The 25445-nt window shown below is 37.6% G+C and overlaps 1 protein-coding gene across 4 annotated transcripts; it reads right to left on the reverse strand.

Moving 5' to 3' along the window:
* Nucleotides 1–4302: 4302 nt before the first annotated feature.
* On the reverse strand, nucleotides 4303–24881 carry LOC132164723 (mediator of RNA polymerase II transcription subunit 13). 4 transcript variants are annotated; one of them, XM_059575279.1, is made up of 23 exons: nucleotides 24762–24881; nucleotides 24484–24581; nucleotides 22552–22625; nucleotides 22288–22427; nucleotides 22104–22190; nucleotides 21342–21429; nucleotides 21177–21257; nucleotides 19670–19747; nucleotides 19467–19546; nucleotides 17148–17226; nucleotides 16702–17031; nucleotides 16270–16329; nucleotides 15602–15848; nucleotides 14646–14915; nucleotides 11913–13280; nucleotides 10823–11090; nucleotides 10602–10749; nucleotides 9746–9833; nucleotides 9508–9586; nucleotides 8422–8717; nucleotides 6561–7668; nucleotides 5791–6162; nucleotides 4303–5219 (listed from the first exon to the last, which is right to left on the reverse strand). In XM_059575279.1, exons 2-23 carry the CDS (start codon nucleotides 24505–24507, stop codon nucleotides 4618–4620), a joined length of 5967 nt encoding a protein of 1988 aa, XP_059431262.1. In that variant the 5' UTR covers nucleotides 24508–24581; nucleotides 24762–24881; the 3' UTR covers nucleotides 4303–4617. The 4 variants fall into 4 exon arrangements, with proteins under 4 accessions (XP_059431262.1, XP_059431261.1, XP_059431260.1 ...); XM_059575278.1 differs by having other exon boundaries at nucleotides 24484–24609; XM_059575277.1 differs by having other exon boundaries at nucleotides 24758–24881.
* Nucleotides 24882–25445: the final 564 nt, after the last annotated feature.

Genomic DNA, 25445 nt, shown 5'->3' on the forward strand with positions numbered 1-25445 from the left:
TTATATAAGATTTCCAAAAAAAAAAAAAAAAAAACCTACTGAAAATGTAGGGTGATGAAGAGGCATGTTTCTTAAGTTCTATATTTAAAATTGAAGACACTTTTCTCTGAATAGCAATTTAAATCATAGAAGACTTTTCAAATGTGTACTCCACCAACAAAAAAGTTTTCACAATTATATCATATCAAAATAACTAAATAAATAAATAAAAACAACTATCGAGCTAAATTTAAAAATTTCCAATATTGACTTATTAAATCAAAAGGGGCTGCATTTCAAGTTTGAAATCTGACTTTTCATTTGGACATTGAGAAAGTGACAATAATAATAATGATTATAACCGTTGGCAATTATATTAGGGGCGTAATTGATGAAAATCAAGAAATCATGGCCCCCATGTTCATTCTGGCACAAACAGTTCAACAAACCTGGAAAGCTCAACATCCATTCATACCCCAAGTCCCACCTAAAAACAAACCCAAATAAGTTATAACAAATCATCACGTCTCCTTTTCCTACCACACAAGAAACCAAAATCATTTCCACCAATCGGTAATTATTCGATGACAATTATTGTTTGTGTTTTGGGTTCGGATTGTGTCAAAATATATATATAATATTAGATATGTCAATCATAATTAAACGGGTCAGAATCAGATCATTAAACAGTTAAACCTTAACCTATTAATTTTGTATTAAGTTCATATTAGATTTGTTGGTTTTGTAAAAAATTATTAGCCATAATGTCGAGTGTCGAGTTAGACTCATCTCAATAGATGATTATAATATTATATAGATCAACCTTAACTCAATTTATTTCATTAAATAAGTTAAACTATTCAACTCTAATACGCTAATTTTACTTTAAATTAGTGTTAAATTCACAAATCATGTTAAAAATTGTAATCTTTTTCGCAGAGATTAAATAAAATTAAACTAATAATTAGAAGTAGGAAATACTCCATTCAGAAATGCCAAAACAGTGGTTAAGAGGACAGCAGAAGATGGGGACCCGCAATGCCATTTTTGACAGCTGTATGACAACAATTGTAGAGCCACCCTGTACAGTGTTTACCCCCAACGTTCACGTTCTCACTCTCTCTCTCTCCCAGTTTTTCTTTGGTTTATAAATACCCACAGCACTGCCAAAGGCTTACATTGCCTCTCTACAGCTCCTCTGTTGCCAAAAGAAAACCCATCTTCTTCAAAGAGGGAATTTTGGAGCTCCTTTCTCTCTCTAGGAACCAAAAGAAGCATCTTTCACCTAGCATTCAGAGAAATGGAGGCAATGAAGTTGAAGTTCTTTGTAGCACTGTTGATGGTGGCGTTGATGGCCATCTCTTCTGTGCAAAAAGCTGCTGCTGCTGATGCTCCAGCGCCAAGCCCAACATCTGAAGCTGCCATCTTTGTGCCCACTTTCCTTGCGTCTCTTGCAGCTCTGGCTTTTGGGTTGTTCTTCTGAGCTATAGTGGTCAACTCCAATGACCCACATAGATAGACAGCGTTATGGTTCATTTCTCTTTCAACCCATTTATCTTCTCCATACTCACATGTCTTCGAGCTTTTCATGACTATGGGAGAGAGAAGGGAAATGGGTTGGGATATCTTTTCATTATTTTTTGGAGGTTCTGGTTAATTTAATTGTTGTTGATTTTGATCATGTTATGTTGGGATTTGTTTGGTTGTGATGGATGTGTCTTTTTTTTTTTTTTTTGGACTGTAATATAATTTTATTTAATCGTGTATTTTTTTATATGGGTTAGATTAGGCTAATAAGGAGATCACGGGGATAAATGGTATGATTTGTGGTGAGGATGGTTGATTTTGGTCTGTTTCTTGTACTCCTTCATTATCTCCTCTCATTTGTATCTGTGATCCATTTGATGTAATAAAATTCTATTCTTGTACATTACATTTCTGCGAAATTTTAAGCTGTTATTGCGTTAATAATTACATTATTGGATTGTTGCCTTGGTGGAGGATTTGAAAGGGACTCAGGAGGTCAAAAAAAAAAAAACAAGAGAGATAGAAGAAGCTAGCTTCATTGTTGGGAAGGTGTGGGGGGTGGTGGTGGTGATAAGAGTTAGTTTGAGCTGTAGCTTGGCAGAACCTAATGGAATTTTGTGTGGCTATGATGATGGACAGTACTGTGGGGCCTAAATTTTGCTGGCATTGATGGGGCATAGCCAGAGGCATGTGAATTCAGAATTCAAGAAAGAGGGTTCTTAGTGGAGTCTAAAGGCAAACTTTTGAATAACAAAGCAGGAAGTATATCATCTGAAGCATTAAAAAAGATGTGTAGTTGGTCTGCCCTGGTTTTGTTGGCATTGATGCCCTAAGTTTTGCTGGCATCGATGGCATAGCCAGAGGCATGTGAAATTCAGAATTCAAAAAAGAGGGTTCTAAGTGGAGTCTAAAAGCAAACTTTGGAATGACAAAGCAACAGGGAGTATATCTGAAGCATTAAAAAAGATGTGGAGTTGGTCTGGTTTGTTTCTGAAGTTGTGGAAGAGTAAAATTTTTTCTCACCATTGAGTTTGTGTGAAATGGAAAGTGAATTTTTTGGCTTCTGTATCTTAATTTGGAAGAATTTAACCAGTACCAACTTCAGAGGGGTTTGAATCTCAAGTCCAATTTTAGTTCTAGGATGCTTCCAAGTAGCCATGGCTGTCTTAATTTGGATGGCCACAGATGAAATTTCGAAATGGGCCAGGTCTGTCTATACTTTGTCTATTTTCTAGCTTATTTTGAGGAATTAATAACAACTCAAAAATGTGGTTGTGATGAACCCTAATCACATGGGAAGATATTCTTTGAGGAATGGACATGGAGAGAATTGATTCCTATTTCAGGGTGATGGCTACTTTTGAGTGTTAAACTGTAACAAAGCTCCCAATGTTCAGTCCAAGCTTCAATGCAAAAGGAGTACTACAGTTTATGTGAGATATATATATATATATTCTCAATTTAAGTGATTGGCTTAAATACCAATTCTAACATGCAAAAAATGACTTAAAGAATTCGTCTAGACAAGGAAGAATTTGATCAATTGCTTGAGAAATGTCCCAGAAAATCAGTTATGATGTGAACCTGTGGACAGACTGCACATGGTTGCTGGGGTCCGAGCAGGTTGGGGACCATATGGAGATAAAGTGTTTTGAAAGACAACCAAACCCTTTTGTTTAAGCTCTCAAATTCTCACTTATTGCCTTCATTGCAGAAGCCTAGGCTAATTTGATTCTTCCTCTTCTTCTGTTTATCTTTTTCCCACCCACCCACCCACTCCCACCACACGTATGAAACAAAGAAGATACTTTCCCTTTCCAGGTTGCTTTTTGTGGTGGTCTAAAATTGAGTAAACCCGAGAGAGGGCAAATGAGAAAGATCTTAAATTTGGCAGATGGCAGATCATACCATATGCTTTGCACATGGGGTCTAAAGACAGAACAACATACATAATCACCCACAAGAGTCGTTTGTTTTGGTTCGGCTTTGTCTTTACACCAAGGCTCTCAAATGGATGGGCCCCCCGGCAATTAGTGCCAAACATGTTACTTTGCTTCATTTATTATTATTATTTTTTATATTATTAATTATTAATTGTTCCATGGAGCTAAGGTCCAAAATATGGAAGAAAACGGTGTTTCCACAGCTCTACCACCCATTCAATTCTGTTTTGCTTAATCCCTATTTATCTTTTCGGCTTACCTTTCTCTTTGAACTTATAACATCATCATTGTGAACATGGAAATTATTTTTCAATAGTTCTCACCATATTCTTTATTTGATGGCAGAAGTTAGAAATTTTAATTGGTATACATAAATTGACAATCAAAAACCTACCAATTTTGTTTTTTCTCTGTTGATGGGTATTACTTTCTTCATAAAAGTACTTTCTTGTCATTTCCTTTTATAACCCGTTCATAATAGGTAATTTCTACCGTCAATCATGAAAATCACATATGGGGCCTACCTATACTCTCCTAATGCTGGGAACTTCGGCTGGTGCTTTGAGGCAAGTCATTTCAAGTGCTCAAAGAGTCATCTAAGGTACAAGATTTAGATTCTATACAACAAGATTGCCCTATTGCATTTGGCCAACCTCACATGAGGCTTTATAAACCCCACTTGCTCGGCCAGGTGCCCAAACAACTTCTCACATGAGATTACCCATTTCAATATAATTAAAATATTCTTATTGCACAGGATCTCGGCCCACTACATACAAACAATATAGATGGTGGAATATTCCAAACCATTCATGAAGAGTAAGAGGGGTGGGGAAAATACCACAACTTGAAGTGTACTAATCATGTAATTTGAGTAAATGTCAGCTGTCCTACAATTTTCATATACATTCTCGACACCTGTCAGACCTAACTATTTCTACTCGAGACTGTTCAATTGCTTTCTGGGAATTCAAAACTGCGGATCAATGGGCCAAAATTACATATACAGATTACATGCTATGATTATTATACATGTGGATAAAGAAAACTAGCCAGACTATAGCACAGCCTATTCGACGCTCATTTTCGCATTCATCTTCCAATAAAATCTCCACTAAGAAACCAGCCTAAATAATTTCCTACTGTGTTTTGTTTAACCTACACATAGTTACTTCTCTAGCTGCCGAGAGAGGTCTTTATCAGCAAAATGAAGTAGCCTTCTTAGTCTCAAAACCATGTCGCAGTGGAAAGGCAATGCGGTTCGTCGCTCCAAGTATGCTGGGCTAACAGTCATCCATGATAGTGCATGAAGCTCTGCTGCAACAGACTCGAGAACTAAATGGGTCTCGATTTCGAAATCTTTAGCCTCCGAGCTTAAACTCCTACCTCCCTGTTTATTAACACCTCGAACAATCTTGTCTTGGATAATGCTAGTGCCTCCATAATAATCAATAAGACTGACAGAAAGTACCGAAGGCCATTCTTCTTTCATGCTGCTTCTGCAGTCTTTCCTCATGGAAGGTACAGCCTTTGAAACCACGAAGCCAGTGGAAAGTGGAATTGCAGAACCCTTGCTGTGAAGGAGATGGGCCAAAGGAGGTGATTCGGCAGTGAGGCATGTTGGGAGCTGAAGAGGTGTTGCAGGGAGAAAGCGCATGCTGGGTGATGGGATCAAAAGGTATGAAGCAGACATAGAACCAAGAGACTTCACCGGGGTGAACCCTTCAAGATAGCCAGACAGTCCCATAACACTGCCACCTTGGGTGCCTCCTGCACAATGTTTACTGTCAATACTGAACAACTTTTTGTGCAGTACTCAACTGCAAGTCAAGCTCTGCACACTATTTAAAGTGGCATGTACCTAACAATTTATATGAACCAGCTATAACATGACTATATCCAACATTTTTTTTAATGGTGTACAACTCCGCTAGGCAAGTTTTCCATATAGATAAATTGAACTGTGGTTAACAAGGTCAAATACCAAAGCCTTTCAGCTAAATGATATCTCAACTACCTATAAGAATGAGGTGGTGGATAAGATCATGAGTTCAAATCCTGTGGAGTGTGTGAGTGATTTACCAACAGAGAAAGAGAGAAGGAAGAAATTATAATATTTAGCTAGATAAAGAAATGGCAAACAGAAATACAGTACAAATCATGGACACAAGATAAACCAATAAGGTTAACAGAGTAGTACACAGAAAATTGTCATGCATAAGACCAAGATCCAATTTTTCAACGGTCCACATGACTTGGTGCATAATACTTTGCTTTATGGTGAGATGAACACATTTAAGGGATACGAGGAATGGAAGTAAAGGAGAGGGTGACAGCTTACCAGGAGACAGTGAATCTGCTTGAAAAACTAGGTGTAAAGAATGGTCAACTGAAATTGCAACAAAACTGATGCTCTGCACCCACTGAAGCAAGCCCCTTGAGCTGTCAACCACTGTATGCGCACCTATAAGCTGCTTTCTTGCAGCAGGTTGTCCTAACCCACCTTTTATATAGCCAGAAGCTTTTGTGTGAGGGCTATACAAAGGACTAGGTGAGGAAGGTAGGCCTCTCTCTTGAATCAAACCCATCTCCTGTTGCTGTAAGGATGTACCATTGCTGCTTGCAGGAATTCCATCACGCACAGATCGTCGCAGTTGCAGGGGCCATTTTTTCACCTCAGACCCCCCAACTGAATTAATGGCTTTCTGCCACTCTGTTTACAATCCAAATGACAAAACAAAAGAATATAATGTCAATCCTAAAATGAGAAAAGGATATAAAAAGGTAAATTACAATTTACTACCCAATTGAAAATGCTTTCAACATATGACTAAGTAGATTTAATTTGGAATGGCTGTAAAATCAAATTATAAAGAACAGGATATACAACGAAAAATCCAGAGGGTGACAGTTTCATCATTTTAAAAAGAGTGTAATATTGTTGGTTTAATCAACAATACACAACTGTAAGCCAGCTACTACTAACTATTTAACTGCAAAGCAGAGCATATGAAACGAATCAACAACAGAAATGGGTAGGAATTTTCCCAACACTAAACATAGAAAATGTGGAGGACTAGAAACATAACATGATGGAAGAAACTCATATACCTAGGTATTCAAGTTCAAAGAAACTTCCAATGCGCGTGATCACGAAATCTCTAGGCTTGGTACTACCATTATCAGAAGAAGAGCACGCCTGAAGTATCTGACAGCCTTGCTGCAGAACTTGAACGAAAAGGCATTGCAGGCCCTTTGTGTCCTGCCTGCTGCTGATTCCACCAAAGGGGAATACGTGGCTGTCAAGAAGTTCTCCCCTTGAATCTGTCCAGATGCATACTAGCCAACGCCAATCCTCTGTCCATCCATAACAACAATGTAGGCTCGGAAAAGACTTTGGATGGCTAGATCCAAAGGCATCAGTTTCAGATCCATCAAGTTGAGAGCATGATCCAGCATCTCCACCTCCTGCTGAACTTGCGCCCTGCATAAAGGCTCCACCACTGTCATCAGACAATGGCTTTGAAGATTCTGATACTATATTACCAGAAATCGCAGGTGAAACTCCATGCTCTACAGAACCAGGTTCTGCAAGAATAAAAAGAGGCTCAAACAAGTAACGAATTTCATCTGGAAGGTTATAATCCCCAGGTCTAGTTGGTTCACAACTTAAACCTCCCGTTCTTGTTGTTTGCCAAGAATTATCCCAAGCACCGGACCTCAGGCTAGCATCGATTTCTCCCTCTCTTGGAAGGGAATGCCCAGTAATTCGAGGGCCCACACAGTCCTTCCACATCCCCGAAATAGGAGACATTTGTGTCAGGACTGAGGAAGATCTACTAGATAATGATGACGATTGGATCATATCATTAGAGGATCCTCGTGAAATTCGGCGGGCCTTGTTGTAAACAGTGAAGGCAGTTTCCTTAAGAATTACGAGCTCATTAAGTGGTGGACTTGTAACTCTAAAAATGGCATCAACTGTTACAATATGTAGTACTAATTTAGGAATATTAAACCCTGAAAGTACTAAAACATTTGACATTGTTGCTTCATCCACGGCAGCTGAGCAGCTTAAAGCTTTCCCAACTTGGCTGTGCAATATTGATCTTCTCTCTCTATCTGATTGGAGAATGACTGATCCAACAGCAACAGAAGATTCGACGACTGTTTGTAGAACTGCAATAGGCTCAGGGAAGGGGCACACCACATACAAAACCTGCATATTAGGCACCAGTAAAGTACGTAACTGATTGGCCACAGTAAAATAATTCTGAAACACCATGCACAGTGCAAAAAAAAAAAACTTTTAAACATGTACATGGACCCCACCCCCCCCCAAAAAAAAAAAAAAAAAAAACAAAGGGCCTGCCTGGGAAGCATTACATGCAGATCTTGACCAATTCTAAGGAAATAGATTGTTGAAGTTTCTATCAGTCTAAGGGTGTAATTCCCTCACTTACGAGGGATCAAAATGCTTCCAGGATCATTTGTTGGGAAGAGAAAATGACAAAATTGTGATACTTCTTTCAGAAAAGTGAAGTCATCAACTAAGTCAAGAAATAAGAACTAGATCAAACATAACATCATAAGATATGAACTGAACAACCTTAGGGAAGTCAGACAGTGGAACTTTAGCTTCTAGATTCAATGTAATAAGGAACTATCAAAGAGTATATAGGTGGTCCAGATTACTGAAAATTAATATAAAAGGCCAACATTTGTAAAAATGTTCTTGACCAGAAATAATAGTTAACAAAGCACATTGTAAGCCTGATAACATGTTACGCCTCAGATCAAATGAAATGCTTAGGTTCAACTAAATATTGTGAGAAAAATGGCTAAAATAGCATCCCAAAAACTAGCATAATACATCACCATAACCTATATTCCCATCCCCCATGATCAGTAACAACTAAGAAATTAAACCGTTTCAATCAACAAAATGATTGCAAATAGTACTTCCACTTACCATACAAGGACCACTGCTTCCTTCTTTTGGGTTTGTGGACAAGAATGGACCAAGTTTCAAGCCTTTTAGAACCTTTGAAAGTGTCTTAAGATAGCTCATCAAGTCCCAACCATTGGAAAGGGAGAGAAAATAATCACTTATTGAGCCCACAAGAGAAGCGTTACTGCTTTCCATCTTCATTGATTGAGGACAATCAAGTAGAACAAAACCCGAAGACGACCATTTTCCAGAATCTATTTCCATTTGGTTCCCCAAACTTTGTGGTGAATGACTACCTAGTTTACATGTCTCATAGACTGAGAGAACAAAAATGAAGTAAGAATTTGGGAACAAATTCATGATTTTCTTCTCTTTTAAGAAAGAAAACTAAGATTAAACTACTATCAATAAGATGGAGAGCATCCAAGTAGTCTCAATGAAAGCATGAACTCAAAGATTGAAAAGGCATTTGGCATAACAAGGATTTCATATGATGGAACTCAAAGTCCACATATGCTTTACATTTTACGTAACCCAGATTCTATTTAGTGTAGATAGGAAAGGCCTTGTCTAAAAAGTAACTCCTATATTTTATATTGGAAAAACTACATTTACCCCTCTTACTACCCACCCTATTTACAATGCCACCCGCACCCCCTAATTTTTGCAATGTGCCCTTGCTGCAACCCAAATGATAAAAAAGTTAGGGAAAAAACAAGAAGCTAAAAAGGGTATTTTTGTCATTTTGGTAGCGAAAAAGGGGCATTGCAGCCACATTGGTAAATTAGGGGGACATTGCAAAAATTGAAACATTGGGAACGCACTGCAATTAGGGTGGTAGATAGAGGGGGCAAGTGTAGTTTCCCTTTTATATTAGTCAAGGAGAATGCTGTTTTCAATAAAAGTAGCACTGAAAACAGAGGTAGATATATTATCATCACTAATAATCCATCTCTGGTTGGCTCGTCAGTACTAGGATAAAATAAAAAACCTTTTTTCAGCAGTAACAACATGCAAACAGCAATAAAAATTCAGGTGTCTGTGCATATAAGAGTTAAGCAACAACCAATTCATTTGGATTTAAAGAAAAAAACATGACCCACTCACCAGTTCCTAGTTGCTGGAAAAAATCAGCAGCAGCAGAAGTAAGTGGATCAATGTCTGGACATATAACATTGTAAGTAATCTGCAACCATCAATGAATTTGATTTACATATCAACAAAAAAAAAAGGTTGGAGCAATTAAATAGAAAGCAATTTCTCAAATTCCTTCAAAATTTACAGAAATGTACAGTAAACAAAATGGGGTATCACCGGTATGTGTTGCAACTGAAGTTTAACTTACAGGTTTTTGTAAAGCATATGGCTCAAGAGGAGCCTTCTCCCAGAGTTGTAGGGAGCTCGCAGATGTCTTAAGCCAATCATCCTGGTAACTATAACAAAAATCATAATTGGCATGAATCTCCATACATTATAACAGTCAACATACAGAACGAGAAGCAGCCTATGTTATTCTACCATCACTATAGAACACACAGAATGCACAGAGCAAAAACTCATTATTTGAAGCATCCAAAGACACCCAAATCCACCACAAACATCTTTAGCAAAAATATGACTACAACTGCCTAGCAATATGTTCTTTCGGCCATTTAATTCCTCCTAACCTTGCAGGAGATAAAGAGCCAACTTCATGGATCACTACAAAATTGCTACTTTGGGAAGATATCATTTACAGACCTTTTTGTTTCCAATCTTGCGATTGCTAAAGAACACCATATAACTTATAAAATATTTTATCTTTCCAACAAAATAAGAATATTACTTTTTCTTTTTCCTCGTATTATGGTTTTTCTATTAGTCTGATTCTCTTTCTTTGTTGAAATAAGGGACTAAGGCACAAATGTTGGTTAACTTGGTTCTCTAATGAATTGTGATAAAACCATTCTACGAGTATGAGGAAAAAATTTACAATTTTATTTAGAATGAGTGTTTGTTTCTGTCTTCAACAAGACATAATAAGCCTCTAATCGGTTATAAATGAGCCCAATTCACACCTCTTCAGAAGTGGAAATTAACTTGGGAATAGAATAGATGTATTATGCATGCTCATTGGAAGGCTTTCCATCTAAACAAAATGTCATTGGTAAATAATTTGATTTTCCAGAAGTCAATATAAAAAATTATTTAAGGTATCATACCCAACAAGTATAGCAGGCAACGGAAGAACAAAAAGTGTTGGTCTTAGCCGGGTGCATAGTTGTTGCTCTGACTCTGAACTAAAGATTTCTTGGTTAGATCTCCTTTGGCATGTCTCATCTGCTTTAGCTCCATCCATGGCACTAGACACTGCATCAATGGTCAAACTGTTTGTAACTAAAAGTTCAATAATCTCATGATGTCTACACAAGCATAATTATACCTTTAAGGCAAGATGATCCACCAGCAGAAGACTGGGATGGGCTCATTGGTTCTCCAACAGATAGCGTTACAGTATTCGAAGACTCTCTACATTCACTTATAGAGGACTCGGCAGAAAATCCATCACCAGCGGTTCCAGCATCACCTGACTGATTGCGACCTTTGCACCAATCAGTGACAGACAACGGCCCGTCCAAAATGCCAAATGCAGATTTTAAGGCTGTCTTTATGTCAGACTGCAACAAACTAATCACTGACGAAGCATGAACCTGGATAAACAAGATATCCTCTACATAAGGATCATTGCATGAAAATCCACAGGTATATTACACTCTCACATCTTACTATGCCTGTTTCGTCTACAACAGCCAGAAAAAACAGATAGTACATCAAGTAATCAACAGTTAACCAAAAAATCGAACTAACAGCAATAGCATCTTAATCTCAATTCCGAAGTTCCCCAAGCCCAACGAGAAGGCTGCTTTCCTAAGGAACAAGTATAAACAAGGAAACATTATCTATTGTATAACCTAAAACTCGAAAAGGTATCCTGCTACAAAGCTTTTGACACTGTGCTACTCAAAGTATGAGAACCAATGCACAAATAAATTGCACTACATGGCATAACCAAATAAAATGTACATTCATTTAAAGAGATTAGACTGGTACTGACTGCAACAATAACAATCAAGTTGATTTTTTAACAACAAATAGTATCTCAGATTGTAAAGTCCCTAGCTAGTTCTAGAAAATCTCTAATAGTTGAGTGATAATCATTTATCATATAGCCTGTCGTTACTGACTCTTTAGATGCACTATAAGCAACAATCCTTATGTAATATGACATCAAAATATAATCAAGACCAACTCCAATCAATTTATTCTCATATAAAAATCTATTTTCCACATTCTTAGTCACATAGTTCCATTAGAAGCTACTACACTTGGTATGATAGTGACATATAAATGAGATCAGAAGCAACATTATCTCAGCACAAGACTTACATATCAGCTGTACAGTACAAAACCAAAAACAAAAGGTGTACCTTTTAACATAAAAACCATTCCAGTGACATAAAATGAAAGCTTACATCAGCAGAAAGTGGATCCACCAACTCCACGCCAGCAATGTCTAGGGAATGACAAGAAGCCAAAGTCCCTCCACAACCTGCATGAACCATAAAAGGCCCACAAGAAAATCCCCGCTTCCACTGCTCTTGTAATGCAAGCCAACCATAAGGACCATCCCCACAATCTCCGTCTAGAGTGAGATCAACAGAGGAAGTAGCTTGTTGGACAAGTAATGCCATTCCATCAAGAAGCTCCTGAAGTGGTTGCATTTGCCCAAAAGAAAGGATACCTTCCTCATTGAATGTATTGTGAGGCAAGGATGGGCTAACTTCCATACTTGGTGAATTTGAGGGCTTTGGAACTTTCGGAACTCCAACAGAGCGCCAAACCCCAACAGGTGCATTAAGGTGCCCATCTAGCATTCCAATATCACCAGCTATTCTAACTGGTATAGATTCTTTCTTTTTAACCTCATATTTGCCAGATATGTTGTCCGTCATGGTACTTTGTTCACTAGGCAGCTGATTCAAAACAGTACTTCCACTTGACCTACTCAAACCAATAGGCATAAGGCTACTCGAAGATAATAGTGTGTGTCTTATCCTGCACATGGAGGCCTGGAACATAAGGCATTCAACTTCAGTTGCAAGCACAGTCTTCGTAGACAGAAGGAAATGCGATAGTTCAAGGTTGCCTTCAGTGAATTTCCTCAGGGAAGATTTAACAGCATTTGTAGAGTTGAGATTGGAGAATGGAGAGGGTGCCACCCCCTCAGATGTAGCAATACTATTATTACCTGCAACTGATCTTTTCTCATGTTGCTCCTTACCACTCTCCACATGAGTGTAATATTTCTTTGACGGGATAACAGCACTCGCATCATTTCTTCCAGGACATGGCTTTGAGTTCAAGGCCATGCTAGTCTTCTCATCTGATCCATCAAAGCAAGGAGAGAAGGGTGGTGTTGCACCATATATGTAACTGTTTGGGCTTGAATTGGAGCTCTCCGCTTTCCGAGATTTAGGAAAATACGGGCTTCTGAAAATCGATGAGGAAAACTCGCTTGTAGGGGTGTCCACAGCTCCATATTCAGTAGCAAATGTCATTAGTGCTTCAGCTTTTATTATATGATCAAACTCACATGTAGAATATGCTGGAGTGTGGTTCACCAGATCTGATGACAGACTGCTATTTGTCACTTCTTGATTTTTGCTGAGACAATCCTCTTGGGCTACTGGAGGAGGTGGATCAAAACTCTCGAAAGATGGAAAACCCACAGGCAATAGCATCTGATCAGAAATATCCGTCATCCCCACTGGACTGCAACGTACATCTCCACCATCTGGTGCAGAAAACATGAGTGCCTGTGATTCTGCAGTTCCTGGGGGCTTCACAAAACAAAGGATCATCATGAGATTCAATGGAAGTCTAAATCATTTCACCAGAAAAGCATTTCAAAACAAAAAGGGGGGGGCGCTTAGGGGATGGAACCATCTTTGAGCATTATGGTATGCATACAAAGCAACTGAACTAATGACATACACATAAAACATGGCATGTTTTAACTAGCTTACACTTTTGCTTTCTAAAGTGGTTGACATGGGAAGCTACTTAAAACACGTCATGTTAGCTAGTGAGACATGGGTGTGATAAATAAGTGTGAAGAGTAGCATTACTCTTAGGTTAAATATTTTTCCTAGTGCAAAGGCTCATGTTAGCAGACCTTATATTTCTTCAAGTGTCCTATCACGAAACGTTTATAATATTTTAATTTTAGACATCTTGCCAATCAAATACAGCCTTATTTTTTCTCCTCTTCTTCATTTTTGGGTTTTTCGTTCTTAATGCTTCAATTTGTAAAAGTTTGATGAATAAAGGTTATGCAAAGGATAAATTGCAGATTGTCAATAACTTGGAATTTAATTGTTCCCTCCCTTGCTTCAAGAAAAAAAAAATTGTATATCGTTAGGCTATAGATGGAAAAGGAAGAGCAAAACACATAATAGCTAGGCTAAGAGAATTTTAGTATGATCTGTCCATTCCGCTGGTTAACTTCAACATGTGGCCATTGTAAAAAAATAAAAAATAAAGGGCCTTTTCATCATACCATACAAAGACATGAGTTTTTATATGTCATTTCTTTAATAGCTTATGGGCAATGCCCTTTGTGCCCGTCAAATTATAGGCAGAGTGAGTTGCCCTCATCCCCTCCCCTCAAGAGTTGTTTCCCTCCTTTGATTCCCCATGCCCCTCTCCCTCTACCCTAGGACAAAGACGCGTAAAGGTACTGCAAGGCTGCCGCTGCTGCAGTAGAGAGAAAAGGGAATAACCAAGAAAAAGAAAACAGTTCTAGAACTTGATTCAATTAAAACCTTAGTGCTATTCAATCGTTAGACAAATTTTGCATCCCAAAGTTTCAATCTAAGATATGTCTTCCTCCAAACAATAAATCAAATATTGACTTCCCATCAAGGCTCACAAATAGTAGGATTGTCAACATAGATCAGACAAGCACAGCAACACCAAAATTCAGAAAAGAAAGGACCTGAGGGAAAAAATCCCATAACAAAATCATTATTCTATTTAATTGATAATTAAATCTTGTAACCCCAAGTTCAGTCTACATAAATGTTTCCTCAAAACAATAGGCCAGATATGGAACTCCCACCATTCTCATAGCAGTGGTGTTATCAACATAGATCAAACAAGCTTTGAAACAAAAACTGCAGCTGCTGAAAGGGATAAGGAAATACCTCCCCGAAAGGCAAAGCATCATTTTCGAAGAAGTCCCCAAAATCTCCAAACTCAGAGAGAAGAGCTTGGATATCCATGACATTACCTCTGTCATCATCATCCCAATCCCAATGGGATCCAATCTGCTCATTTGAAGCTCCTGTTATGGCTGAATTGTCAACTTCCATGGAACTAAAATCAGACTTGTATGCATCTTGCGCAAGAGAATTTGTAGCTGTGCCCACTTGACCAAATGACTCTGCCATCCCAGCTCGAGAGCGCTTAGAACCCTGCATTGTCATTAAAGCTCACTTCTTCTGCTGAATCCATAAATTTAACTTAGATAAGAACAAAATTTGGTAAGCATTAGTTGATTGCAGCATTAAAATATGAAGTGAAATTCACATTCACCATCCCCAAAAAGTTCTTTACATGTCCTCACTTAGCTAGCATTTGACAACTTCCACTAAGTACTATAACCATGAAAAGTGAAAAGTGTATCACAAGTCAACACTCAATGCCCAAGGATCCAAATTATGTTCTGAAATGGAACTAAATTCTAACGTAGCTATGAAAACTAAAGGAACATTATACCTCTATAACTAACTACTTATGAATGTACCTATGATGTGTGGAAACCTCTCTCTCATAATAGTGGCTTGTTAGACACTAATTAACACTAGTTTGGGTAATAGAGAAGAGCACACTAGCACTTCAACAACATAAAGAACAGCATTGTATTCTTCTACAAGATAAACTATAACAAGTATAAAGTCCACCATTTTACTAGAAGTCTTTTACGTAATGTGTTCCATACATGCATACATGTGGCCAAGCCCTTATCTATAGATTATAGGAAATTGCCATGTCTGAGACCCCTTGTCCAACTGGGAATCTGACATACATGTTTGTGTCCATGGATCACAGTTGATTCAAAGATGACAATAAAAACTATTCTTTGCAGAAAATGAAGTACCAATTTGTTGCAATCATTCTCCAACTGATCATTAGAAGATAAACCAGACTGTCTACATGCTAAAGAATCAGCATCTCCATCAAGTTCGCTGGCTCCTGTGGTCATCTTGTGATCACTATCACTAGAGCTGCTGCTTAAGCTGCTGATACTGCTACTGTTACTATTGTTGCTGCTGTTATAACCATGCTTGGTGTGTATTCCACTGATTTCATTCCATGATCCTTCCACGAAGTCCATATTGCTAACACTGCAGAAACCAGAACAATAAAGAAAGAGAAAAAAGTGAAACTGGACCAATTCACTCATCTATCAGAATATCATTATCCAAAAAGAAAAAAGTTGGTAACCAAAATTTAAAAATGCCAAGGTCAGCTATATGATTTAAATAGAGCGCATATACATTAAGTGACATAAGAATGAAAAAAAGAATCATCACATCAAAGAAACTAATTCGATAAGAATAGGATTTAGTACATGCAAACTGTAATTAGATCTCGCTCACAGATTCAAAGGCAGATGTGAGATAAAAAGTATCTTGAATTTATATGCCTCACCTCAACAATCTTTTTAGGGCTAAGTAGCTAAGAATTAACTCGCATAACATAAAAAGCAACACTTCTTAACTAGAGCAATGCATGAACATCAATAACTCACAAAACAGCACTAACCAGTGCATAAAGAAAGATGAACTGGGTAATGATGGTCCTGTCCAATTCTGTAGCCAAAATCTGCAATTATCAGCATCGTTAATTTTAAGTAAAATATACCAATACTAAAGAATCTGAACAGGAATAGGCAGCATAAACATGTGTATGCACGTACCCACCACCACCACCACCACCCTGGGGGCGGGGAAGGTGAATAGAGAGGAAGGGAATATTCCGGGAAGGGAACCTCTTAACTAGATAGTAGAAATGGCGTCAGTTTCATGTCTCATGCATAAGAAATACCTAATGTCTACACGCATGACTACTTTACAAGATTAGTCCAACTGGAACCACCTTATTGACCAGATTCATTCACCTGCCCCCTATATGGGTGAAGCCCCAAAGCATATTTAATACACTTAGATAATCTGGAGGACACTTAGAAGAATATACCTTTTCAGAGAAGATCTGGCAAATGATGTATGCAGGACCGGGACAAGCACTGCCTCGGCTGGATATATGAATGTTTTCTCATAAACTGGTAATTGATCCCGTGATCCCTTCTGATCACCTCTTCCCACAGCAGGAGATTCCGCAACATGATTCTTGGCTAAATTCCTCATGGAATCTGAGTTTGATTGCAAGGCATTGTCACTTCCAGATCTAGGGCAGCCAAGGGTAACTTCAACATAGAAATTTTGCCCCCTCATCTGGTAACCAGAATTTTGAGAAACATGATATGGTAGGCCTATAAATCCATTTGAACTCTTAAAGTTGCCAGAACTGTTTTATAAAGAAGAAAAATGGAAGAAATATCAATCCAGAGAAATTTATTTAACATCAGAAGAAGATAAGTTGTGCAGAAGAACAACAGTGAATAGATAAAAAACAAATTGTACCTGAAATACACTTGTTTGACAAGATCACCAGGACAACATCCAGTAAGCCTACCACGAATTCCATGAGGAGAAACAATCACTGCCATATCATAAACATAAAACGAAATCAGTAGAGTTGGCAAGGCCGCAAAGATTACATAGCTGACTGTTTAGAAACAAAATAACAGAATGTGTATGGCAACTACTTATAGAAAAATTGGAAAGAAAATAGATAGAAAGAAGGGGGAGGGAGGTGCAGAATTCAACCACTTTGTCTCCTATGGAAGTGGGATCCTATGGTTAAAATTCCCCCTATTATTGCATGTGAATTAAACCCCAGGAAAGCTATGTACAAAAGGGACATGACGATATCAAAAACCTCCGCGATACTAGTTTCCTCTTTTCTCAATTGCTGTATTTTGTGGATGGAATAACCATACAAGTCAAGAATGAGAAATCTATAAAGTCCAAAATGACCTGCTAAGCGCAGCTTCATGTCTTGTCTGACGGTGAACATCAAATAATAGTATCAAGAACCCAACTACTTTTCCTTCTTTTCTTTTCTGTTTTTTCGTGGGCCAAAATCCCAACTGCCTGTCTCAACTGTAAAGTTCCTCTTTCACCACTCTTACAGCCATATGTTCTAGTAAAGCAAACCATCGTATGTATTTTTCTAAAGCAGTAACCAACATTTTATTTTTGCTTTTCCCTTGTCTATATATCACCTTCAGCTCATGCCATATTACACACTAGCAGCAGGTATTAGTTACACATTGCCAAGCTTTCTCAACAAATTTCCTCTCGCGATGCCTCATCCACAGAAGATGATACTTTAAACAAATAAAATCATTTCTGATTCTGCACTTTGCAGTCTTAAGGACTATTCTCATTTTCTGTACTAAATTTTTCCAGACTATTTACATATTCTACCACAACTCATGATTAGCCCCATAACCACATCATAAGCCTTTCCTTCAATATGACTAATACAATGCAATCACTCGTCAAAGCACTTCTCATCTTCATTTGTACCCCTTAATCTAACGAGAAAGAGTTTCCCAAAAGATTAAAAAGTGGCTAGTTGGTTCCACAAACAGGTTTCAACATAGATCATCAATCAAAGATGAACACTTACAGAGCGCCTCTGCCCATAATTCCATGTTGAACTTCTTGCCACATTAGCTTCTTATTTCTAGTTAGTAATATTAATTAAAAAGCTGAAGAAAGAGGCACAACCCTAGTGCATGGGAAGTTCTAGCTACTTTCTCATTCTATTGTTAAGTAATCAGCAGACGCCATTCACTCCCTATGTTTACATTAAACAACTAAAGCCTAATAGACAACTAAATCGTAATCAGATTATCAAACACTTTAAATCTGATCTAAGTGACATCGAGCTATTAGACTGGACACTTTAAACTCGTCTAAATCTAATTGAAAATTATCTACATTTTCCACAATGAAAGTCTATTTATTTAACCCCAGGCTAAAGGATGCAAGCCTAATGTCCAGCCTTCATGTAAGCCTACAGCCATAATTAGGCTATGCTTTATTTAGCTAATAATACCCATATAAAAGAATTTCTTCTCTCAATGAGCATCGATGTTTCATGGGAAGATGGAGAAGCAAACAAAGTGTTGCATGCGGTTGACCCACAATAGCCAACATGTAGCCCAAATGGCACTTGCACACAGGTTCCAATCCCATGGGATTTTGTGAGTTAAATTCCGAAGGCCAAAAAAAAAAATGCAATGAATCAGCTCGATTTTTTCCCATTCAAAGACTTTCTATAGTTTTAACATTTCAAAAGACTTTCTATAGTTTAATAATACCCATATAAAAGAATTTCTTCTCTTAATGGGCATCAATGTTTCATGAGAAGATGGAGAAACAAACAAAGTGTTGCATGCAGTTGACCCACAATAGCCAACATGTAGCCCAAATAGCACTTACACACAGGTTCCAATCCCATGGGATTTTGTGAGTTAAATTACTAAGCCAAAAAAAGAGCAATGAATCAGCACGCTTTTTTCCCATTCAAAGACTTTCTATAGTTTTAACATTTCAAAAGACTCGCCTCTCTCTCTATCTAAAAAAAGAATGAATCAGCTCGAGTTTTTCCCATTCAAAGACTTTCTGTAGTTTTAACATTCAAAAGACTCACCTCTCTCTCTCTATCTAAAATAAAGGGCTGAATCATCCCCATTTTTTCCCATTCAAAGACTTTCCCACAGTTATAAAACAATTCAAAACTCTCTCACACAGGCACATTAGCCTGGCCATCCAGCATCTAAAATCAAATTAAAAAAAATAGAGGCCCAGCATAGAAGATACATCAACCTGGAAGTCTGTAACCAGGATTGTTGGAAGAACGTTTTAATACTCGTTCAATATCACCACTTGAAAGTGACCGGATATGCCTAGAAACAGATAGGAAAAGGAATATCAATTCAACATGCATTGCAGTAAAAACTATCAGCCCACCAAACGAAGCACTATAAAAATAGGACCAATAAACAAAATAAGGTGTGAGCTTAACATACTTTGCAGATATTATAACATGTACAAAGACTGCTTCTTCAGTAGCAGCAAAGATGAACTCAACCGCAGGTTGCCCTCTCCTGCAGAAGCACCAATCACACATCAGCCAAAAATCAAAAAGTCCAAACTGATTCTACCAAAGTTGCCTAATACGGCCACAACCACTGACACAATCAAAGCTAGTTCTCACACACACATGTAAACACAAAGCGAACAGAAAGAAAGAAAGAAAGGAAGCCCAAACAAAATAACTCATTTCTGCTTAGGTATCATTTTCATAAACAAAACCTAATGAATACAAACAAGTGTTTTGGCATGTCCATCTAGAGGGCAAGCCCATCCGCACAGCATCTCATGCAATCGATGAACTTTTATATTTTTCAATCCCTTGCAGTCATGTTAGCACAAATTTCCTCCTAAATCAAGCTAGCAAGTTTGGTAACTCATCAGAGATAAAGGTAACCAAATTAACATTAATACCAACAAAAATCAAATCATGGATATTCTCATTATTTAATATTTTGCATGAATAAAACCCATACGTGAATAGATTTGCTACTAATGTATCAAAAAAAAAAAAAAAAAACAGCAAAACTGACTAGAAAACAAATGAGACAGGAAATTTCATACATTTGTCATAATTTAAGACATATTATGAAATTTCCAGATCTCACGAAAACATATTTTAACTATCTACACATTTTCAAGTATATATAAGATATGGAAAACTTGCAAGGTTAACTCATCTTTGCCTTGCAATTAAAAGCTTGGAGTAATAACCCTAAGAAAACTTTGAAGAGTTCTTGAGTGCCATGTGGCAGTTTTAATCTAAATGAAAAGAACTTCAACGAATTTCATAGTCATCAGTCTATGATGGTGACTTTGCTAACAAGTTCTCTCATTCATTTCTTGTTACTAGCACTTCTACAAATGGGGATCTGCTAAGGCCCTCTTATTTCCATCAACTGGCCCTAGGACTTTAAATAATGCGATCAGCAAAAGATGCCCTCATTAATCTAAATACTGTCACATATCAAAAAACAAGAAAAGCTTTGAGAATGTTGGCCTGAATCTTTTCTTTCCCACATTAGCAAATCACCAGGACACAAGGTCTTCCACGCATCACCATTATTTACTAGGTTTACAGTTGCATCTAAATAAGTGCTAGAACATTTCCTAGACAACCAATTTGTATGCCCTTGTTCTTATCCTCTATAGTAAGACCAATATAAGCTATTGAAGGGAACTATTACTTCCTAAAACAAAGCACTGACATTATATTATCACCATATTTGAAATTTAAACAAAAAAATCCACCACGTACAATGTAGCATAAATCATCAACATATGTAGCTGACATAAAGTAGCCGGAATTAAAGCTTTGTTGAGTTCAGTTTGACAAGAAGAACAAAACAGAAAAAATCACTTATAATAGTGAGGTCATTTTTTATCATCATTGCCATTGCTACTGCTACTACTACTATTGATAAAAATTTGCTTGTGACAAACCTGAGAACTTCCTCGCTTTGAGATGGATAATACCTTGAAAATACATCTCCAAATCGCATGTAGGAGAGTCCAATAAGTGATCTGCTGATTCCAATAAGATAAAGTCAAGTTATGAACATCACAAACTTCCATACTTAGAGTTTTGGAGAATGGATGATTAGTGACCTTTCTATACGATTCCTTAAAGCCTGTGAAAGGGCAGCTGCAACTTCTTCCGAGTCCCCAGGAGCCAACCAGATTCCAGATGCAATTACTTTACGAAAACATAATAAAATAAAGTATTAGTAGTATAATCATAGTGGTTGGTTGGTGATGTATGTGTAAGAGGAGTAGGGAGACCGTGGATCAGCTTTTACTCCATTGTGAGGTTGCTAGTGCCTTATGGAATACTATTTTCAGTCATATTGGACTAGCTTGGGTTATGCCTAGACGAGTGGTAGACCTATTCGCATGTTGGAGAGGGCATTTTGGTAGTTTTCAAAGGCCAGGAATGTAGAAGATGGTTCCGTCTTGCCTAATGTGGTGTCTTTGGAGGGAAATAAATGATCGAAGTTTTGAAGACCACAAGAGGACGGTGGTGGAACTAAATACTTTTTATTCAATACTCTTTACCACTGGACAGCTGCCTCTGACTTCTTTTATATATCTAGCTTTCATGATTTTCTTGATTTTTTTCTTTTCCTTAATAGTTTTGAATCTCTTGTATACTTCTTGTGTACCTGGGTTGCGCCTTTGCACTTTTTTAATGAATTTCCGTGCACTTATAAAAATATAATCATAGAGCAAAATGCAAACCAAGCTAGACATAGAAGTAATAAATGGATAAAACCAATATATACCATTCATAATTTACCATATCCATGATATAAATAAAGCAACAGAAACTAAAAGAAAAAAGAAAAAGAGAAATTCAGGAACACATGATACCTCTTAATTTGGAGACTGCACTTTGAGCAGTCTCAATAACAGATGAATGACGCCCAGGAAGAAAAAGCCAGAGCTTGATTTTCTCATCTGAGCATGTAGTATAGGTATGCAGAATTAGATGACCAAAGATGATCAGGTACAGTATAAATAATACATTGTAACAGGATAGTGCAGCATCTCCTACCAGGATTGTGCAGACCCTGAGATGGATCCCAGGGTCCAACAAAGGAATTGGTCCATGTGCTAAGAAATCCTTCCTTTTGCAACTGTAGATGCGATGAAAGGACCAACCATGTAGCAGTATCTTTCTGCTCTGCTTTCAAACTGTTCAATATAAAAAGAAATCTTACTAAGGCGCTGCTCAAAACATGTAACTAAACTACTTTTCTGCTTATCTACATCAACTTGCATTCAAAGAGAGGGAAAGAAGACTGCCATAAATCCCAACCTTTTATCAGGTAGAGGATTTAGATCGGCTTCATGTGGTAGAAACTGGAACCATGATATCTGATGAAGACCTCCCTGTAGAAATGGTCAATGATGTGAAATTGATAAACCCATACAAATCTTGTCAATGATTGCAAAAAAACTAGTTCAGAAGAAGCTAAAACAATCAATATGTTATAAGATAACTTTGAATTGAAAATTGACTAAATTGGATTATGATGCCTTCCTCATGGTGGGCTATTACATAACTAGGGAATTTCCCATCAACGCCCGAAAGCTACAAATGAAAAAGGGATTATTTGGCCTTGGTCAAGGGTATATTTAGGAATACATTCATTTATGGTTGCTAAATTAAAAGAATAGATTTAAGAGAGGAATCACGCCCACGCCAAAACAGGGAAGCTTTCCTTAGTTGTTGGCTGAGCTGGTTAAGACTTTTTTTTTTTTTTTTTTTTGATAAGTAAAAGCTGAGCTGGTTAAGACTTATCAATATAAAAGATGGCAAACACAAATAAAATTAACAAAGACTAGATAATACAGTGAGAACCAAGCCATGTAACAAAAATTTAAGTTGCCAAATTGTCATGAACATAATAAACTCATTGATAAGGACCTGTTCTACAAACTCAGCACCAAACATAAACATAACTTTACTTTTGAACAATGATATCATCTGATTTGTGTAATCACACGTAACAGAAATCTGATAGAACAAAATGAATTTGGTCTGAGTGATGCATTATCTTTCTTTCGCGATTTTTTTTTTTTTATTGCAGTACGAGTAGCGCGTGCACCACGGCCAAACTTTTATTTCAGTGCAATAAACTAGAAAGGCCGTGTTAAGCATCTCAATGCTGAAGATTTGATCCTGTCCTAGCCGAGACAGAGAGATGAGGGGGGAGAGCACTGACCAGCAGGGAGAGGAGAGTCCTCAAAACTACCACTGGGGTTCACAAAAGAGAGATGGTTCAGAGCGACCCTTGTTCTGGGCGCTTCAATGCCACCCGTTGAAACTACTGTAGTGGAGCGGAGGCAAATCTGTCTATTGCGTATGGAAAACCAATCGGAACAGAAGGCAATGAATATTTTCTTAGTTAGATCGGGTTCTTCCTGAGTTTCGGCATTAAATTATAGACGAATTGGAGGCGCTTTTAAGCCCTAGAACAGTAAGAACTAGCATTCTTATTGAGAATAAAACTCATAGGGAATAAAATAAAATTATGAAAGGAATCATAGCTTTTGCGGCTACAAGAAACCTCCAGACCACTGGCAAATAGAGGTCGTGGAAAGGTGGCAACAACAGTTATGGCACATGGTCTGAGCATAGGTGATCAGCAGTAGTCCAGTGTGAGTGGTGGCAGCAACATGCAGCTTGTTGCTGTGGTAGTGAAGAGTATCATAGATGTGGTGTGATGAGAATGGAAAACACACACTAAAAAATTTCTAATCACTGTCTTGGATTCCAACAACATGGATCAGGTCTGCAGTTCAGTATGCTGTTCAGAATACCCAGTAATTTCCAACCATAATTATTTTTCTTTTTCTTGACAAGTAAGAAACATATCACAAGCACCAGAGGGGGCACAGCCCAAATAGAAAGGGCACTGGAAACTTTGTCAGATAGAGCATTTTTAAACTTTAGCCAATTAACATCCCATCCACACTGGAAACTTTTCACCATCCAAGCTTAACAGTCTTCCAACAACCAAATATTCCGGACAACCACCAGGTCACTAGCATAGCCCTAATAACAGGCACCGTAGTCTATTGGCCTACCAAAAACTATAATAACCAATACCAATTCATGAACCGAATTACAAAACCAGCAGAGCAATTAAAATAAGTAAAATAAAAACAAATAAAGGCAAATAAAAGAACATGATCCTGCAAACGAAAAACAAAAATCCACCACAGAATGTTATTACGAACATACAATTTTGAAAACGTTGGTCCACATCGCCGCAACAAGCTGAAGCTCCGTCACTGCACTCCCACGCTCATGCCAACGACACGCACATGAGAGCCTCAAGCCTGCGGATAGAGAAGAGAGAGCTCACACCTAACAAGATTCTCAGTTTAATTTTCGTCTCTTTGAGCAACAAATCGAAGCTAGCAGGAGTGGAATCCCGAATTCAAAACCCTAGTAAGTAACCGTTAGGTCGGGGGCAAATTGTTCGGAATAGAAACAACATCGAAAGACTTCGAACCTACAGAGACTTGGGAAGTGAATTCGGAGGCTTTAGGCGCCGTAAAGATTCTTCCGATTTTTCTTCTCCGATCCCCACGGTTTCAGGGGAAACAAACACAGAGCTAGAGACAGAGCGGGTTTAGTTAATCGTAATAATTAAGCGGAAGTGTAAGAGAGTCGGTTAGGAATGTATTTGACCCGGACCCGATTGTGTATTGCTTCGAAACGGTAATTATTTTGGATAGATCTAGATCATGCTACCGTTTTTTTAATAGAATAAATAGACTTGCTTTTTTAAAAAATAAATTAAATTACATATTTATGGAGCTAACTACTTATAAAAAAACAATTAAAAACAAAAGATAAAATGGTTGTGTGAATGCTCTTGATAGATAAAATGGCTAGCTTTAATTTACCATGATTCCGATTTAGTCGAGGTAATTACTAACTTGTTATTGTTGCCACACAGACAGTCATTCCTATTTAGTCAATTATACAGTGACTTATTGTGGTGGTCGCATAGTCACTTTAATTTATTTTTAATTTTTTAAAATAATAAGTTCGTTCATCATTTTATAAAGCATTTGAAAACGACATTAACTTTAGGAGTATAAAAAGATAGTCATAAAGATTAAAACAGCCAACCATGTGATTTTAAATGAAAATTTGAATACATTTATCTTTAACTTTTATATTTCAAATATCAA

Source organism: Corylus avellana, chromosome ca10 (assembly GCF_901000735.1).
Source record: "Corylus avellana chromosome ca10, CavTom2PMs-1.0".
Taxonomy (NCBI): Eukaryota; Viridiplantae; Streptophyta; class Magnoliopsida; order Fagales; family Betulaceae; genus Corylus; species Corylus avellana.

What these genes read in the sequence shown, in the direction of transcription:
- LOC132164723 (XM_059575279.1), bottom strand. Translation starts at nt 24,507, where the DNA reads ATGTGGACCAACGTTTTCAAAATT. An exon ending in TTAAGGAATCGTATAGAAAG is followed by an intron (nt 21,258 to 21,341) that starts GTCACTAATCAT and finishes TGGAATCAGCAG; the next exon opens with ATCACTTATTGGACTCTCCT. An exon ending in TGGATCATCTTGCCTTAAAG is followed by an intron (nt 10,750 to 10,822) that starts GTATAATTATGC and finishes CCATTGATGCAG; the next exon opens with TGTCTAGTGCCATGGATGGA.